This window comes from Antrostomus carolinensis, unplaced genomic scaffold (genome assembly GCF_000700745.2).
Source record: "Antrostomus carolinensis isolate BGI_N321 unplaced genomic scaffold, ASM70074v2 scaffold40615, whole genome shotgun sequence".
NCBI classification, from domain to species: Eukaryota; Metazoa; Chordata; class Aves; order Caprimulgiformes; family Caprimulgidae; genus Antrostomus; species Antrostomus carolinensis.
The window spans coordinates 2640-20730 of NW_010315048.1; the positions used below are offsets into that span (position 1 = coordinate 2640).

The 18091-nt window shown below is 48.2% G+C and overlaps 1 protein-coding gene across 1 annotated transcript; it reads left to right on the forward strand.

Annotated features, from left to right (window-relative positions):
• Nucleotides 1-1709: 1709 nt before the first annotated feature.
• Nucleotides 1710-14356, forward strand: MREG (melanoregulin; the record flags this gene model as incomplete). The annotated part of the gene is given in 4 exon segments (XM_029084923.1): nucleotides 1710-1869; nucleotides 11879-11969; nucleotides 13681-13844; nucleotides 14222-14356. Coding segments are annotated over 4 exon segments (550 nt in total), but the record flags the coding sequence as incomplete, so codon positions are not given.
• Nucleotides 14357-18091: the final 3735 nt, after the last annotated feature.

The following is an 18091-nucleotide window of genomic DNA, read 5'->3' on the forward strand; positions in this document are numbered from 1 at the left end:
ATTTTATCTATGAGCTGGAGCTCCTCTTAGCATCTTTTTTATGGCTTGGCATCATGACTAAAGTGCCTGCAGTGATATCTGAGGTTTTGCTGGATGGGTTCCTTGCAAAAGGAATGGGGTTTTGGTAGCAAATAGAATAAGGAGTGGGTTGTTCTAACAAGAAGTGAGCAGGGCTTGCCACAGGATGACTTGCTGGAACTATTGGGTAAGGCTGAAAATACTTCTCCATTTGTGTTGTTCTGCTCAAGTGTCTGGATACCTTGATTAGAAACATTATGGAAATCCTCTGCTAAAACTTCTCCTAGTAGAATTAAATAACCCTATTAAAAAAAACCCACAACAAAAAAACACATCCCAGTAGCAACATAAAGTCATAAAACACAGAACTACCACCAGTGTAGAGAAAAGCTCCTAGCCTCAGTGGGGACAGCCATCCCAGAAGATGATGCTCTGCTTTGCTGACCACTAAGCAAATAAAGCCCAGAGTTGACAAGCAGGCTGAGGATGCTTCCATCCCCAAGTAAAGATGGGAGATCGGGCTAAATATCCTTTCTGTGCCTTGGCACAGGTCCTTGCGCAGCTCAGTGCATCACTGTACCTCTCAGGTAGGAGCTGCTGGGGTGGGGGGCACCTGTGAGGATTGCCTACTTGATTTGGTAGAGCTGAAGGTCACACAGAAACGTGGTCATGGATGTGAGACCTCTGGAGAGCATCCAGTCCAACCCCTGCTCAAGCAGGGTCAGCTGGAGCAGGTCACCCATGACCTTGTCCAGTTGAGTTTTGAGTGTCTCCAAGGATGGAGACCCCACAACCTCTCTGGGCAACCTGTGCCAGTGTTCACCCACCATTCTTAGGATTAAACAGAATTTCCTGTAATTCAATGTATGTCCTATCGTGGGGCACCACTGAGAAGGGTCTGGCTTCATCTCCTTTGCTCCCTCCATCATGTACTTACACACATGGATGAGATCCCCCCCAAACCATCTCTTTCCCAGGCTAACCAGTCCCAGCTCCCTCAACAGAGGTGGTGTGTGTTTTTTTTCTGAAATCAAACCATACCCAGTGGCTCTGCCTTTGAGGAGAAGATGGGTAGAAGTTACTTCTTTGACCAAGAGGCAACGGAGAGGCATTGTGCAGCCATCCCCTTGCCCACTGCTCAAGGCATACTGCTCTGCACACAAAGTCTCTGTGGGACAGACCATGCTGCTGAGACCTTGGCACACAGCTGCAGGGTTGGTCTAATTGCAAGAATACCCCCTCCAGAGCTGCTGGGATTTTTGAGTCTTAGTTAATGAGAACTGTTCCCACGTTAAGCTTGGAGAGGCTGGGGGGAGCTTGTGCAGGGTTTGGGGTGGGTAGGTGTGATGGGCAGCAGGGCAGAGGGCTGCAGGAACGACGGGGAGATGCTGCCTTTCACCCTTGCAGGTGGATGCTTGCAGTTCCTCAAATAAAATCTGGTGTCTTCAGCAAATTTGCGTGTCTGTTGTCTCACTGCCTGGTTTGAACTGTGGCTTGCGTGGTCAGGATGTTTGCTAAGGTGAAAAGTTCTGTCTGTCTTCCCATTCCTCCCTCCTCTTCATCCTCCCCTCCCCTCTCCCAGGCAGGATGCTGGGCTGCGAGAGGGGGTGTCACAATGGCACTTCACCCTGGGAAGGTAAGAGAAGGCAGTGGGATGCTGTGGTAGCTGACGCTGCCTCCCCTTTCTGCAGTAACAACAACCCCTACGCCTCCTTCGGAGCCACGCTGGCGCGGGACGAGGAGAAGAACCTGTGGAGCACCCCACACGACGTGACCCACACGGAGTCGGACGATGACCGGGTGCTGTACAACATGATTGTGGTCAGGAGCCAGCTGGACAAGGATTCGGAGGTGAGATGGTGCCGTTCCTCACGCTCGGGTTGCACCACCACCCTGGCTCGGTGCTTTCACTGGCTGCTTTGGTGGTGCCTTTATTTGAGCACCCATTAAGCTGCTATAAGGACCCCACAGTCCCCCAGTGGGGCTCACACAGGCACCAGGTCCTCCCTTCTGCTCCATCACCCTCCGGATTGTATCCTATAGCTGGTGTGGGTGGGTCTGTGGCCATCTCATCCCTGGAAAGCTCGGGGATGTCTCTGTCAGCTGAGCAGGAGAGCTGCCCTGAGCTGGGATGCACAATGCCCTGCAAAAACCTCTTCCACCACCCACAAATGTGTACTGGTGACACTGGGATCCCCAGCTCCATTTCCTAGCTTCACAGGCTGCTTTTTTTTTTGTCCAATATTCCCCTGGTTTGGTTTTTCTGTGCTCAGCCTGGCGTTAGCCCTGCCTGCAGTGGCTTTTGCCCAGCAGTGGCAGTGCCTGGAGCCGCTCCAGTGATGCGTCAGGTTAAATACTCCTCTAATGAGTTACTGGGCAATTATTGAGAAGGGGGGAAGTGGCACAGCTCTTAGAGCAGAAGGGAAAAGTCATCGCTGTTACATAAAGGCTGTTTTGCAGCCCTGATTTCCTTCACTAAAGCACTTCAACGCAAAGGAGATTTCAGTGGCCTGATTAGGAGAAGGCTGTAGCAAATAGTGACGTGTTTTCCCCGTCTCTGATTGTTTTTTTAAGACTTCAGAATGTTTGCAGGGAAGCCTGGAGGCTTCACTTTTAATTTCAACGTGATCCCACTTCATCCAAGAGATGGCAAAACTGTAACTCTTCCTCCTGTGATAGACTCCTTAACCAAAGGCTAGCTCAGCTGTCATGAGAAACCTTAAACTCCAGAGGTACAGCTGAGATCAAAATTACAATTTTAAAAACTTAAAATGAGACAATGCAATCCTTGTACACAGTTGCCCACAATCCCTATTTAACAGGTTTTTGGGGTTTTTTTTGGCGGGGATTGAATTAATCGTGGTGTTTACAATGGGTGAGTTGGTAACAATGTTTTCATGGCTGCCCATCAGCTTTACAGCTCTAACTGAAGATTTCCTCTTCCCTCCCCACGGCTGTTTTCTCTGCCTTGCTTGTCTAAGAGAAGGCAGGGAGCCTCATCCAGCCCAAAGTGGCTGAAGGAAACAAGAACTCTGTTTAGGGGGCTGTGCCAGTGCTGGGCTGTTCAGAGCTGGATGTAGTTCAGGGCAGCGCTGAAGCTTCTGATTTCAGCCTGCACCCATTCGAGCAGCCTTTTAGCTTGATCGGGGGCTTATGGTGAGCCAGGCCTCCTAAAAGCTATTATTATTTATAAAAGAGTATCATAAGTGGGTGAGCTGCTGAAATGATGGCTCCCTGAGCAAAGGAGAGTTGTGTGTCAGCCTTGCTCAGGTTGCAGAGGAGAACATCAGTTATGGGCGAGCAGGAGAGCACTCCTGCACCTGCCTGTCCTAAACCCAATGCTCCTGCCTGTCCCAAACCCAGTGCACCTACCTGTCCCAAACCCAATGCTCCTGCCTGTCCTAAACCCAATGCTCCTGCCTGTCCCAAACCCAGTGCACCTACCTGTCCCAAACCCAATGCTCCTGCCTGTCCTAAACCCAATGCTCCTGCCTGTCCCAAACCCAGTGCACCTACCTGTCCCAAACCCAATGCTCCTGCCTGTCCTAAACCCAATGCTCCTGCCTGTCCCAAACCCAGTGCACCTACCTGTCCCAAACCCAATGCTCCTGCCTGTCCTAAACCCAATGCTCCTGCCTGTCCCAAACCCAATGCACCTGCCTGTCCCAAACCCAATGCTCCTGCCTGTCCTAAACACTTTCTCCCTGCCTTCAGTGTACACATAGGGTTTTTAGCAGGGCTGAGCAGTTGCTGTGCCTGCCAGTGAAAAAGGAAATAACAAAGAGCACAGGGCTTCCTCTCCACACCAAATGTAAGACCACGTACCCTGTTTTTTTTATGCAGTGCAATGAATAAAAAAGCCTGAGGAGCACAACATCAGGCTGACTTTGAAGAAAACCAATGTGCGATATGCTTGATTTGAATTATGGCACAGAGCCCTTCGCAGCTAGTGATTGCCAGCCCCTCTGCTATCTCTGTGTTACAGCTAGAGAAACTGAGGCACAATATATAAGCCCAGCAAGCTGCTGGCAGTGTCCAGCTGCAGCTCTATCTAGGTGGCAGAACAGGGAAGGACTTGGCTGGCAAAGCCAACATTCCTGCGTTCGGCCCCCAGTGCTGAAATCTCTCCTTACTCCAGTAAGCATTTTAAAACTAGGCCAGATTGTGTTGCACTCCCCTGCTTAAAAGACTTCAGACACTGAGAGAGAGAGAAAAAAAAAAAAAAAAGGTCTAATTGCAAAACAGCACTGGGCTGCAAAAGCCATAATCTGCTCTGGGAGCTGCTCTGCTCCCAAAGTCCCCGGGGAGAGTGTGTGGATGCTGCAGGACAGGGAACGGAGGAACGGTTTCTTGTATGTGCAGTGCACGAGTGTTGTAAAACCATGGATCCTTTATTTTTTTCTCTTGGTGAGAATCAGACTGAGAGCAGAACTACTCCCTGTATTTCTGCTCCTTCATTTCACAAAGAAATTTTGGCGTCCTGTGCACTTACTGCGTGCTTTGTCATTCCCTAACTTTATCTTAGTGCTTTCATAGCACAGGACCTTGGAAAAATCCCCAAAACCAGGTTCCTCTACGACATGTGTCCTTTATCTGCGTGGCACCACCTCAGCATCAAACTGCTCCAACCTTCCTCCTTCCACGCTTCTCTCATCCTGCCCACCCATCCCACTTGGGACATCAGCCGCGGTCTCAGGCCGCCGTTAGGGTTAGGGTTGAGAGATCTACAAAGCCTACAGCTCCAGGGACACTGTCACTGGAAAAGGCAGGCCAAGGGGAGCACGGCACTCCATCAATATTTGTTCCTTCCTTACCTTTCTTATCTAGGCAACCCTTGGTACTTCCTAAACCCCACACACCGTTAGGGTTAGGGTTCAGAGATCCACGAAGCCTACAGCTCCAGGGTCATATGCACTCTAAAAATCATGCTAAGCGTGTATTTCTTAATCTGACTAACCCATTTCTGCATTCCTGGGTATCTTCTTATTTTTTAATTACTTCTTCACATAGTGGCAGTTTTCTGTGCGCTAAGACAGGAGAAGCAGCGGGCCAGGATGCAGTGGTTACATCATTGCAGTGCTGGAGTTCAGCACATGTGGTCCATGATGGTTCTGTCCTGGCCTGGACAGCTCTTCACTGTGGATCAGTGTTAATCAATAAACTAAACTGTGTATGGGAAGGGCCAGGTGCTCATATACCTAGTGCATCCTGTAGCTCAATCCATTTTCTGCATGTTAGATCATTTATGGTGGGGCTGCCAGCAACTCATAGTGTTGGTGTCCTCTCTTAGGGTCATTTCCTTGCCTCTGCCATAGGGTTGGACCCACACCTGATCCATGCAGAGCTTTTTCTTCTCCCTGCCCACTCCTGATAGCCCCATTCTGGGAAATTTGGCAGCTCCAGCCCAAACTCAGTGTGACCTTACCTTGCATAAGGATGCCAGGCGTGCTCCACCCAGCTCCTCACTGAACCAGGGGAGCAAGCTCTTCAAAGCAAGCACCATGTCATCCCGGGTGCACCCCATTTCACACCCACTTGCTCATCCTGCTCGCTGCCATGTGCTGGGAATGACAGCTCATGGGGCCATTGGCCATGGTGGAGCCCGCTGGAGCACCCAGCAATTGCCAAACCCACTGTGCAATGGGTACATGAGGCAAAATTCACTGAAGCACCCTAAAATCATGAGGACTGAGCAACTTGCAGCTTCACATTTCTCTCTGCTTGAGGCTGATGAGCTCGATGTGCTTGGATGGACTTTTGAAGCCAAGTGTGGGCAGGAGAGGGCGTGCGCAGAGAAAACCAGAAACGCTGTAGCCGAAGGGCTGGCTTAAGGGGGCTGGTAAAGTGGATACAGCCTTTGGAGATCAAAGCTGTTGTCAAAGCTTTTGAAGGCTGGGGTCAACTTTTCAAATATAAAATAAATGAGTTTTTTTTTCCTGCTCCTGCCCTGCAGCATCATCAAACCTGTTGTGGTATAAAGTACAACCCCGAATCTAGAGGTGAACTGAGGAGCTCTGGGAAACCAGGATGTTATTTCAGATGCTGTGTAGGTACAAGCCAAGTCATTGTTCCAGCACGTACCCTCCTAGTGTGGGGGAAAATGTTTTTTGGGACAGGGGGACTACTGTGGCTCCAGCAAGCCTCCAATTTTAACAGCAAGAACTACACTGGCCTCATTGCTGGGCTCATGTATGTGGTGTGGCCAATAGCCCCCTCCATGAGGTCCCATTTGAGGTGGTCATGGTGCCTCAGTGTCCTCTGACAGGGTGCATGGCATTACCCAGCTACAGGCAGGGAGTCTGAGCTGCTGCACCAGTCCTGGTGTCAGAGAAGGAGCCAGGTTTAGGGCAGCTGCACCACGGGTCTGTGAACAGGAACTAAAGGTGGGTTTTCACATGATGACAGAGAAAAAAACCACTGTTCTTACACTTTGTTGTAAATGCAGTGTTTCTTTCTTCTTTTGGCTTGTTCCCTTGGGGAAGGTGGGATCATGAACCCCACTAGCAAAGGCAATTCCTCTGCCCGCATCTCTGCTGGGGGCCTGGCTAGCAGAGCTGTGCTGGCACAATCCTCCTGGCAAACCCATTAACAAGCTGACAAGGCCTATTTTTCTGCTTCCTCCTGCTCTCCTACAGGTTTATTCTTTTTTTTAAACACATTACAGAGAAGGTCAGTGTTGTGACATACTGTTGCTGGGGCACAGAGAGGTGATGGGTTTTGCCCAGGGTTGATGATGCTGGTCAGGGAGACCAGAACTGACCCACTTAATACATGTGAAAAATTATTTACGAACTCCTGCCTGCCCCTCTTAAAACTGAATCCAATTTAATCATAGAATAGAATGGTTTGGATTAGAAGGGACCTTAAAGATCATCTAGTTCCAATCTTAAGCTTATTCTAAGCTGAGATGTTGGATGAGGGTTCAACGTATGAGCATAGATCTACAGTTTATATATGTTCAACTCCTTCCAGTGGGGCCAGTCGCAGAGCCAGAGCAGGAGCATCCCTGGCTGTGGTGTGTACCTGCCTGGACTGGTATTTTGCAGTCTTTCCCTGATAACTCCGTTTTGACCTAATTTCCAAAATAAAACTCTTGAACAGAACGGTGACACAAATGGCTTTCAAGGGAATAAAGGAGAAGGCTTTGGTAGAGGATTGTTTTGACAACATGAAGAAAGCTACCTACTAATGAGGAAATTTCCATACAAGCAGGGATGAAAAGTTGGACAGTGCTTGCCTGTTCTCTTGGCATGTTTTTTCCTAGAGCTCTTAGTTATGTACCAACCTGGCTTATATTCCATGCCCAGCATTTCCTCACTTCCATTTGGCATTTGCAGGTTTAGTATTTCACACTAGAGAGTCCAGGGAAGTTTTCCAGGTAAATATTTGAAGGGCTGAGCGCTCAGAGGAGAGAGGCAGCGGGGTTTCCCTGCTGCTCCTGGGATATTTTTGACTCATGCACAAAGGGTTTTCTCAAGGTCCCAGTGGTGTATGTCGTGCCCTGGTATGTAGGTTTAAAAGGGCAAAACTGATTGCAAAAAACAGGGCCAGGAACTACAACCTGCTTTGGTTTCCTGTGGTCAAACTAGGCCAGGTTGGATGAGGCTTTGAGCAACCCGGGCTAGTGGAAGGTGTCTCTGATGATGGCAGGGGGGTTGCAACTAGATGATCTTTAAGGTCCCTTCCAACCCAAACCAGTCTACGATTCTATGATTATAATTCAAATTTTGGCAGAAGGATATTTTTCTTAAAGGTCTGATTTTGAATGTGTCACGGGGATGTCCCAGACCCACAGAAACACCAAGGGGTTTGGTGAAGACCAGTTTTCCACTGTCCTTTCCCAGTACTGTGTGTGAAAAGCCTCCTCACCACTCCAGAAGTTACATCTAACTTTGCAAGAGGCAGGACAGGGAAGGGAGGTGCACAGAGGTGCAAAAAGAAGCAAAGTTTTGGGAGAGAGCTGCTTGTCCCATGCCTACACACAGCTTTGGACACCACAGAGGGCATCCTGCCCTGTCCTGCATCTCCCTGGTGCCCTGGTACGCGGCAGCCGTCCCTGTCACAGCCACAGCGAGGGCTGAGGGAGAGCGGGGTTCAGTGGGGAGCCCCGGCTGCCTGCCTGCCCTGGGGCTGCCTGGCAGCTGGTGCTGAGCAGCCCAGGCCTCATGACGGTGCCCAGATCTTTCTGCAGGTCATGTCTTGGTGACTCACAGGACGTGTGTGGGGAACACCCTGCCCAAGGTCTCTGATGTTGCCCGTTCCTATGCAGAGACATAGTCACGACAAACGTTAGCCTTCCTCTGCTGTGTAGTTAAAGGCAGATGCTTTTTAGGTTCATCATTAAGATGCTCTTAATTTTATTTCCTTCATTAAAGCAACACAGAGGACAACTTACTGCTCACAGCATTTAGGATGTCTACTATAAGGAATGACCTGTGAAAACTCCATGTTTTCTGAGGCTGATGGGGAACAGGCCATGAGCCCCTTGGAGAGCTCAGCCCAGAGCTGCCCATCCTCACCCTGATAATCTCTAGTCTCCAGTTTCTTTTCTACACCATGTGCAGCATCCTCCTCCCAGATTTTTCTACAGAAACATGAATACATTTGGCTCCACACCCAGGCAAAAGAAATACCTCCAAAACAAGAGGTTCCCCCCCAGGCACTACCATCAAGTATCATTTTCTGTACCAAAGCCACTCCAGAGATCTCCCGAGACTGACTATACACCGTATTCGGTTCCATAACACTATGATGTACAAGAAAGCCATAACCTAGATTTTCTTAAAACAAAAACAGATGAGGGAAAACCATGCTGCTGTTAATCCAGAGGAAATCGGGAGCAGCTTCCCTGCACACTAAGCGCTGCTCGCTCTCTGGCTTAGCAAGGAGTCTGGTTTGCTAAAAAGGGGTGTAAATCCCTGCAGCCCCGAAAGCTGCTGCCTGCTGCCAGCAACCCACGTTTTGGGGACAGGAGCATCTTTCCCAGACTCTGGATTGCTAATTCAGCAACATGAAGCACACCTGGGATCACAGCAGCTGTGTTGACCAATGGTGTGTGTTAAAGCACTTGTTTATCTCCGTGGGAGGGCAGAGACTCACAACTTATGTCCCCGCCAGCATGCCCAGACTGCTTTGCTCTCCTTTCTCTGCTTATACCACGGGGTCACAAGCAGGCTGAGATGTTTCTGAGGATCCCTGTGTGGCAGTTTCACTGGGTTAGCACTGGGCTGGGAGCCAAACACAGCTGCTTGCTCACTGCCCACCCAGGGGACAGGAGAGAGAATTGGGGGGCAAGGGTAAGGAGACTGGTAGGGTAAGATAAGAACAATTTTAATAATGGAAATAAAATAAAACTTAAAATAATAATGAAATTAAAATAATAACAGTAACAAAATATGCAAATGAGTGATGCCCAGTGCCATTGCTCACCACCCGCCGACCAAGCCCAGCCTGTTCCCAGAGAACGATCCCAGAGGAGCGACAATCCCGACCTGAAACTGCAATCCCGGGAGAGCCAGAGCCCGAGCCAAAGCCAGAGAGAGCAATAGAGGAAGAGCCCCTCATGAATCTCCTGCCCATGGGGGACAGGAGATGGAACAGCCCCTTGGCAGAGCCCAATGCCTATGGAGCTGATTCATTGCAATATTCCTCACCCCCTGAGATCTTGCACTTGTAGACCAGCAAAACACAAAGTCCTTCAACTTCCAGTGACAAAAACGCAAACATGGGGATGTTATCAATGTTCTTATTGTAACAAATCCCATCTGAACCCAAACCCCAGTGCTGTTCCAGCTACTGAAAAGAAACCTCGCTCTGTCCCTGGACAGAGCTAAAAACCAGGACACCCCACCAGGGGGGAACAAGGCATCATGTGGTCTTTATTCTCCTTTAAAAAATTTCAAGGTTGCTATAAACTTCCCACAAAGCTTTAATACCATAAAACCCCTATTTTCTTTTTCATTGTGAGGAGCTCAATTCCTAGCTAGGAGCAGGTGCCACAAGAGAACGGAGTCTTGGCCTTGCGTCTTTTCTCTGGCCAAAGGCTGGAGAGGCATTTTGATGCCTTGCACTGGCAGGCAGGTGCCCTCCTGTATGACCACTGAAGCTGTTTGCAGGTACCACTGCAGTCAGGAGAGAAACGCAGCTCTGATCAGCAAAGTGAGCTCGTTGAGAGAGCAACACAAAGCTAAAAACAAAGGGGATTTTTCTCTCCGAGAGGAGGAGCAGTGCAGAGCCACGGCTGCAGGCAGAGTCGCCTTTCCCCTGCTCTCCTGACCTGAGTCCACCAGTGTCTTAGCCCCGACTGCTTCTTCCAAAGCATCATCTCCAAGGGGTTCCTGCAAATATGGCTGAACAAGAAAACAGGCTCCTTATTTAATTCTCTGCAGTTGTGGTGTGTCAGCTGGTTCAGGAAAAATAAAAAAACCCAAAACCACTAAGAAATCTCTAACTCTTTATGAAATCAAGTCAACTCTTGAAGGCACCAGGTATCAGAAAACCAGTGGGATTTCTAAAGCACAGCCTACCTGCCTGGGTATTATTTAACCCCTTTGAACCCTGGGTCACATAGGAAAACCCCAGGGAGATGGCACAGATTAACACCCGTTTATTCTACAAGAGTCCATCTATGTAATCTGTTGCTGAGAAATAAGATTAATTAAGGTTGTTAGTGCAAAGAAATTACGTGAGTGATATTATGACCCGCTGTGTGGATGCTTTTGTAAGTGCATCCTTTTCAGCGTGTGCGTTTAAGATGAAACTCAGCCAGGAAAAATACTCTGGGTTTTCTTGCAGAATATGAGCATTTCCACAAGGATGCATACTTGTACAGATGTGTTTCATTGTCCTGGTATAATTTTAATAAATAACTTCAGAACCTCCCCCTTTAGACAGTGTCCCATTATGCAGACATAAAGCTTGAGGTCAAGCGCAAGGATTTAAACTGTATGGTTAAATGAGGCGTTAACTGCAGCAACTGGCAGCCACTCATAGTTATTATGTCAAATGACTCCAGCTCAGCCCTCAACCATCTTCTTCTCTGTTGTTGAGAATAGAATACGCCAGCCTTTTAAAAAAAAAAGTCTATTTTTCTGGTTTTTGAGTACCTGTCTACTCCAGTGAAATGCCAAATGGAGGGCTGAGCAGTTTGGAGAAGCCTCTGTATGTGTGACCATACTGAGAGCAGTCACTTTTTTTGGTTTCCAAACTTTTAGTTTCCCATGGGCTATCATCAGCGGTAAGAAAATGTGCCGTGCCAGTTTCACTGCAAGGAGATGAAAATAAGGTGTTGCAATAGTTTATAGAAGGTAATTATTAATATGTGGTTGTGGTTTCTCAAGCTGTAAAGGCCACATAAGGTATTTTCATAACCTCAAGTTTTTATACTAGCTGGGGTATCAAGGTTTGGGGTAAAGGGCTTTAGACCAGAGAGAGTGAAGTCTCTCAGATGAGTTATGTTTGGAAGTTCACGTTGTTCTCCAGCCTAGGACAGCGTTATAATTTCCAGCACAGAACTGGAGTTATATTCTCCCTGTCTGACCGAGAAGACCACTTTGGCCATCAGCAATGCCTAAGCTAAATTCTGCAATCCCATTCCAAGGGCACTGGAAACCTGTTTTGTACACGCAGAGAAGGTACAGAGGTGCTGTACCAAACGTCACGCTGAACTATTCTATACTGCTCAGTGTAATTTCCTCCAGGGACAACGACAGCCTGGCCATCGACCTTCATACCGATCCCTCAGTGCCAACATCGACAGTTCAAATCTGGCTCTGTTTCTGAAAGCTGAAAACCCTGGAAAAGCAGGAGAGGTCTCCCTGCATGCAAATATCTGAGTGTCTCTTATCCTTTTGCTTTGCAGGAATGGCAAAAGCTCAACTATGACATTTATACCTTACGACAGACCCGAAAACAAGTGAGAAGCAGGTGGAAACACATTTTGGAGGATTTAGGTAAGCTAGGGGACAAAAGAATGTCATTTCTGTGGTACAAACGAGAGGTCACACGATGGCTGAGGATGGGAACGGCTCCACAAGATCAGGCTGGTAGAGGAGAAAGGGAGGGAAATAAAGCAAGGTTGCCATCAGGTAGCCCACATGGCAGCTGAGAGCCTCGGTGAGGCTCTCCAGAGCTCAGGCACAGCTGGGAGGAGACAGGGCCACCATGTCTGAAGGCACATCAAAAAGCTCCCTAACCACAATCAGCGGGAGAGCCTTTCAAGCCCATACCAGCATGCACAGTCGTTCATTTCAAGCTTCCTTGTGGAAACTCAGCAGGGATACCTAGGAGTTCACCCTGGGTTTTTCTAAACAAGATAAGCAGGAAGAAATGAATATGCCTTTCAGATTTGAACACAGATAACATCTATTTTTCTTCCTTAGCCCATGCCAGCTGATCACAGCTCAACCACCCACTTTGCGTGCTCCCAAGTGAATTTGAAATACTCTTTCACCACATGAAATTGCTTAACAGTGGCCCTCCCTCCTACTCCTGCTACTTCCTAGCCCTCAAGCAGTGAGCTGCACCCACCAGTCCTGTGTGCTCAGCTGCTGCTCCTCTGGAGAAGGCAACGACGGGTGTGACCTGGTTTTCCTACTTGTGCTGCATGCAGCATGTGACACACGGTACTGGCACATCAGCTCGGTGACTTGCATCATGCTTTGGAGGTGGTTGGCAGCTAATGAGAGAGGAGGATGTGCTAGTCGAGCGCACTTGTTGGGCTGCTCAAGGATATTACCACTGGGAGCAGAAGAGACGGGTATCTCAGCTGCTCCTGCCCTACCTGCTGCTCTGGCATCTGGGTGGGAGAAACATTATAAATTCATAACCAGGTATCACCGCTCATCTTCACCGAGGTGCTCGCTCAGCCTGTACAGACCAAACACTGGAGGTATCACTTGACATCCTTCCATCTGTTACAGCCCGTTGCCAAAGTCTCTCCCACATCTCCCTCACGTCTGTAGTGGTTCCAGGGCTGTGGGAAAGCTCACGGCCAGGGATCATATGGCCTTAGCAAAGCTAGATGTGCAGCCACATCTGAAAACCTCCTATCTTTTGTCTCCTATCTGTGCTTTAACCCTAAGACCACCTCTCTTTCCTCTGTAAGTGTTTTTGGGTGAGACACATCACCATTAGCTCCCTGGAGCTGACAAAGAGCTAATGGTAGCAATTGCATTCATTCTCCTCCCTGTTTCCTTCCCTGGATCTCCTTCCTATAAGAGATATTGACTGTTACTGGAACAATTACTCATTCATCCATTACCGCCACGGGTTTTTTATCACTGTTACCTCCCAACAACACATAGGTGTAGACACTGGGGTGCTCAGGAAGCCCTACCAGCCCTGAAAGCTCTGGCAGCCTCAGGAACATACAAGAGCTCAATCAGCACACTGGGTGTGGGTGTTCATACACTTTCTCTGGAAAGCTAACAACAAACTTGCTCTGAATGGGTTTGTGATTTTTTTTTTTCCACGCCAGCAAGCTCATACCTGCCCCAAGTGCAGACACCAAGTGCCTCAGGGAAACACTAGTTTGTTTTACTAAGTAGGGAATGCAGCAGCCCAAGGTGGAGGGGGAGAAAAGAACCTTGCAAGAGCCAGGAGAGCTCAGGGATGACCCTGCCTGCATGTTTGAGTCCTTTCTGTAACACACCTCTCTCCCAGGTTTCCAGAAGGAAGCAGACTCCCTCTTGTCAGTGACCAAACTCAGCACCATCAGCGACTCACAGAACATGGGCAAAGCCCGGGACATCTTGTTAAAGCTCTCTGAAGAGACAAACATCTTCCCCACCAACTGGGAGCTTTCTGAGCGCTACCTCTTCGTGGTGGTGAGTAGCTCTGAGCATACCTTCCTCTCTGTAGCCCCCACCTCTGTGAGTCAAACAAAGGGAAGCAGGTAGGTGAACTGCACCAGAGGATGCTCAGTTACATGGGGACATCTGAGGTGTCCCCATCAGATGTTGCACTTGTAGCTTGGCTGTTCCGCTTCCTTAGAAATATCAATGCTGTAGCACCATAAATTTGTCCCCCCAGCCAAGTTCCTTTAAGCCTGTGCAACTGGGTGCTCTTGCAGCTTGTTAACGAAGTGGGAAAAGATTAGACTTAATGCCTGGCTTAACCTGAGAGCAGCCATGGAGGGAGGAGCCTGACCAGGGAGCTGCCCAAAGCAGCCCCTAGTAACTGTAAAACTCTATTGCTTTGGCAGGATCGGCTCATAGCTCTGGATGCTGCAGATGAGTTCTTCAAGATGGCCAGCATAGTGTATCCGAAGAGACCCAGCAGGGAAAGAGCGGATGACAGCCAGAAGGTCTGACAGCACATCTCCATCGTGATGCCCTGAGGAACATCACTCACTGGTGCAAGATGGACAGTGGGTTTCATTTCTTTGCCTCTGGGACTGGGCTCCTCTGCTGAGGGGTTAGCACAAGTACTGCTGCTCCTTGTTTTCCTGCAGAGAAGCAAGTGGACCTGCCAGAGCAGAGTGAGGAGATCAGCGAGCTATGCCCCACCAGGAGGGCACAGGAAGGCGGACGCTGGCCCCGAGGTGCTCCCAAACTAAAGGGAGCAAGAACTGCTGTAGTGTAGCCCCAGTGGGAGACTGCTAGCTGAGTAGTGCGTGCGATAGGCACAGGGGAACCCGCCATGCAAGGTGTTGTTACCAGTAGCTGCAAAAGTTGAGATGCCTCTAGTTACAAGTGCTACAAGGAGATCTACATTTCCACTTTCTGTTGGTACCTGGCACCATCGCCTCCCTCAACCTTGCCAGCCAGAAGGATCAGCGAGGAAGGAAAAATATCTCAGTTGTCTACAGCTCCATGACATTTCTCTGCGCACTGGTCCTCTTTCTCATCCCCACGTCATGGCAGCCCCACCAAGCAGGTCCCAGTGGATTTGGTGGAGAGGCAGGAGAGGAGTTAGCACTGTGTGGCAAAGCCTTGGAGGAGTGTCGCAGTTGAGTGCTCTGTCCCCAGCCATGAGTGTTTAGAGGTGTTTATGTCAGGGGGCTCAGCCCACCATCTTGAAAGAAGGTAGATTTTAGGAAGGTGCCAAGGTCAGACCTGCTGAGAATTTGACTTCTGTAATAACCTCAGATTAGTTGCCCATCTTAATTAATTTCTGAAATTTTTGGTCTTAATTGCATAAAGACCCTCCACTATAAGGCTGCATGTACTGTTAATTTATACCATCCCTGCTGATAATGAGGATTTTTAATGAACACCCTTTATATCTTGGGGTTTTGCCTGATAATAAGCAATAATTTTAAAACACTGGATTTGATCATTTAAAAACAAGTGGACGTTCTTCACTGATTAACACATGTGCTGCTAATTGGCCAGTTGAAAATACTGGTTACATAGGACCTTCCAAAATGGCAAACCAGAGCTTTTATTTGTTTATACCTAAAGTGTTTGAAATATCTGTATCTATATATTTATTATTTGTTTCTGTTTGTCAGTCTTCCTGGGAAACATTTTGGGCAACTCAGGACATCAGTGAAAACTGAGTTTAATAAACAAAACACATGATAAAACTAACGTTTCTTACTCTCTGTGTAACTCTATTCAGGCAACAACATGTTCTTTGACTGCTGAGAGCAAAAGGGTTGGGGTATTTGTAGAGCATATGCCTCTGGGACCTGTTCTCCACACACAAGTTGTTCGTTGACTTGCAAGAGTAGGGTCAAAGTCTTCATGGGAGATTATGGGGATTGAATTTAATTTCAGTGGGATTTGGAGTTAGGTGCCCAGTTCCCATGGGGTTTTTTTTTGTTTGTGTGTGGTTTTTGGTTTTGTTTTTTGTAAGCAGAAGTTCAGCTGCACTTTGGAAAACCTCCCATGTTTTTATAGAAAATAAACTTCAGTGTACAGCAACTCCAGGGTTGGATTTGAACAAACTGTTGTAGAACAGAGTTATCCGGTGGTCTGAGGAACACTGTGCCAAACTACACACCACCCAAAAGTCAGCCCTTGGGATATTACCTCTTTATAGTACTACGTGTTATGTAAAAAACTACCTGATGAGTTTCTAAATCTTGTGGGCAAAGAGATATCTTGTTAGCTGTGGCTCTGCTTGTTTGGGTGATGGAGGTCACAGTTAAACGGCGTCTTTGCAGAAACACCCCTTGCTGTTACTTGTAGCTGTGAAACCAGTTCTGATGTCAACAAAATGCAATTTTTTTGTAACTTAATAGGACAAAAATTGCCTAAAAGAGACAATAATTAGGATCTTTGGATGAGATTAGCTACCAAAGTAAAACCCTTTGTAGGGGAAATGTTGAGCACAGTCACAGGGAGGAGACCTACAAATATTGCAAACCAACTTTTGGTTAAGTATAAGGATGAAGAACTTCTAAAAATCTGCAATTTGAAAAATTACAGAAACCAGCAGAAATCATTTCCATAGAGGTCCAAGCTCAAGTTTGTCATTCTGTTCATCTCAGTAGGGAATGCCCTGTCTTTCACATGCTTGAGGTAGAAGACTGAAACTATTTCAGTTAGCAAAACACACAGAGTAATTTGCCTTTTCTGATTTGCATAGAAATTACCAGGGAGACGCACAACTTTAACTTTTGTTTTGCTCAGATTTGGGCTTCCTCTCCTGCCAGGAGAAGGAAGCACAGCTTAGTTTGTCTCCAAGCAAGCCTTTGGCTTTGTCTTGGGAACCAGCAGTAGAGAACCCTCCATCTGAAACCCAGATAGGACACACACTCACCACAAGGTTCAGATACTGCCCAGTCACTCACTGATACTGGCCAGGACACACACCCACCACAAGGTTCAGATACTGCCCAGTCACTTATTGATACCGGTCTGCCAGAGGCATTTAAAAGATGGATTTGGGCTCTAACAGCAGCAAAGTTACCCACGTCTATGCAGCAGATACAGTGGGACTATCCTGTTTTACAGCAAGAACAAAGATGGGGAAAGAAGCACAAACAAACAACTCCCAGTGAAACTCGTTCCAGATTTTGGGCAAGGTAAAAATCCCTGATACTGGCGAGGGAAAGGCTCCTAAGCATCACTTGCATTTTGGGTCTCACATTGAGAACGTGAGATTCAACTGAGGAGATGTTCAGATGGTAAAAACGAGTCAGACACACAGAGCTGAGCTTCACACCCTGGAGCTGTTGCAGCACAGACTGTCACAAGCCTCGGGGTGGACAAGCTGCCTGAACACATGGACCAGGGCACCTCAGTAGGAGCAAATCCCTCTTTGTTGAGAAAGATGGAATAAAGATTTCATAAAAATACATAAATCTCAGTGTCTAAGTCAGAGGCTCCCTGCATCACCGCCCTTATCCTGGGTGGAGGGAATTAATCCCCCCAACAAGAACAATTACCTTCTTCACTAGAAGTTGAAGCACCTCTGCTGTGAAGACAGGCTGAGAGAGTTGGGGCTGTTCAGCCTGGAGAAGAGAAGGCTCCAGGGAGATCCTCTAGCAGCTTCCCAGTACCTGAAGGGGCTACAAGAAAGCTGGGGAGGGACTTTTCATAAGGGCAGTTAATGACAGAACAAGGGGAAATGGGTTTAAGCTGGAAGAGGGGAGGTTTAGATGAGATATTAGGAAGAAGTTCTTCACTGTGAGGGTGGTCAGACACTGGAACAGGTTGCCCAAGGAAGTTGTAGATGCCCCCTCCCTGGAAGTGTTGAAGGCCAGGCTGGATGAGGCTTTGAGCAACCTGGTCTAGTGGAAGGTGTCCCTGCTGATGGCAGGGGGGTTGGAACTGGATGAGCTTTAAGATCCCTTCCAACCTAAACCATTCAATGATTCTATAAGCAAGTTTGGGTTTCTCTCATTCAATGCACCATCCAGCCCTCTAGCTGCCATTCATGTGGGCTTGAGTCTCCCCTATGGCCCATATCACACCTGAATGCTTGTACAGTTGTCTTTGACATCCTACAGGTTTCAGGTGCCACTAGATACCTTCATGTGGGGAGCCAAATCCTGCCCATGCCCAGAGAAGCCTACCAGCACCCACCTGGGAAGCGGTCGGTGGCTGTAAGAGAGCTCAGCGAACACCAGATGCCACTGTTCCCTCAGCCATGCTGAGGGAAAGCGTGTTGATGATGCAGG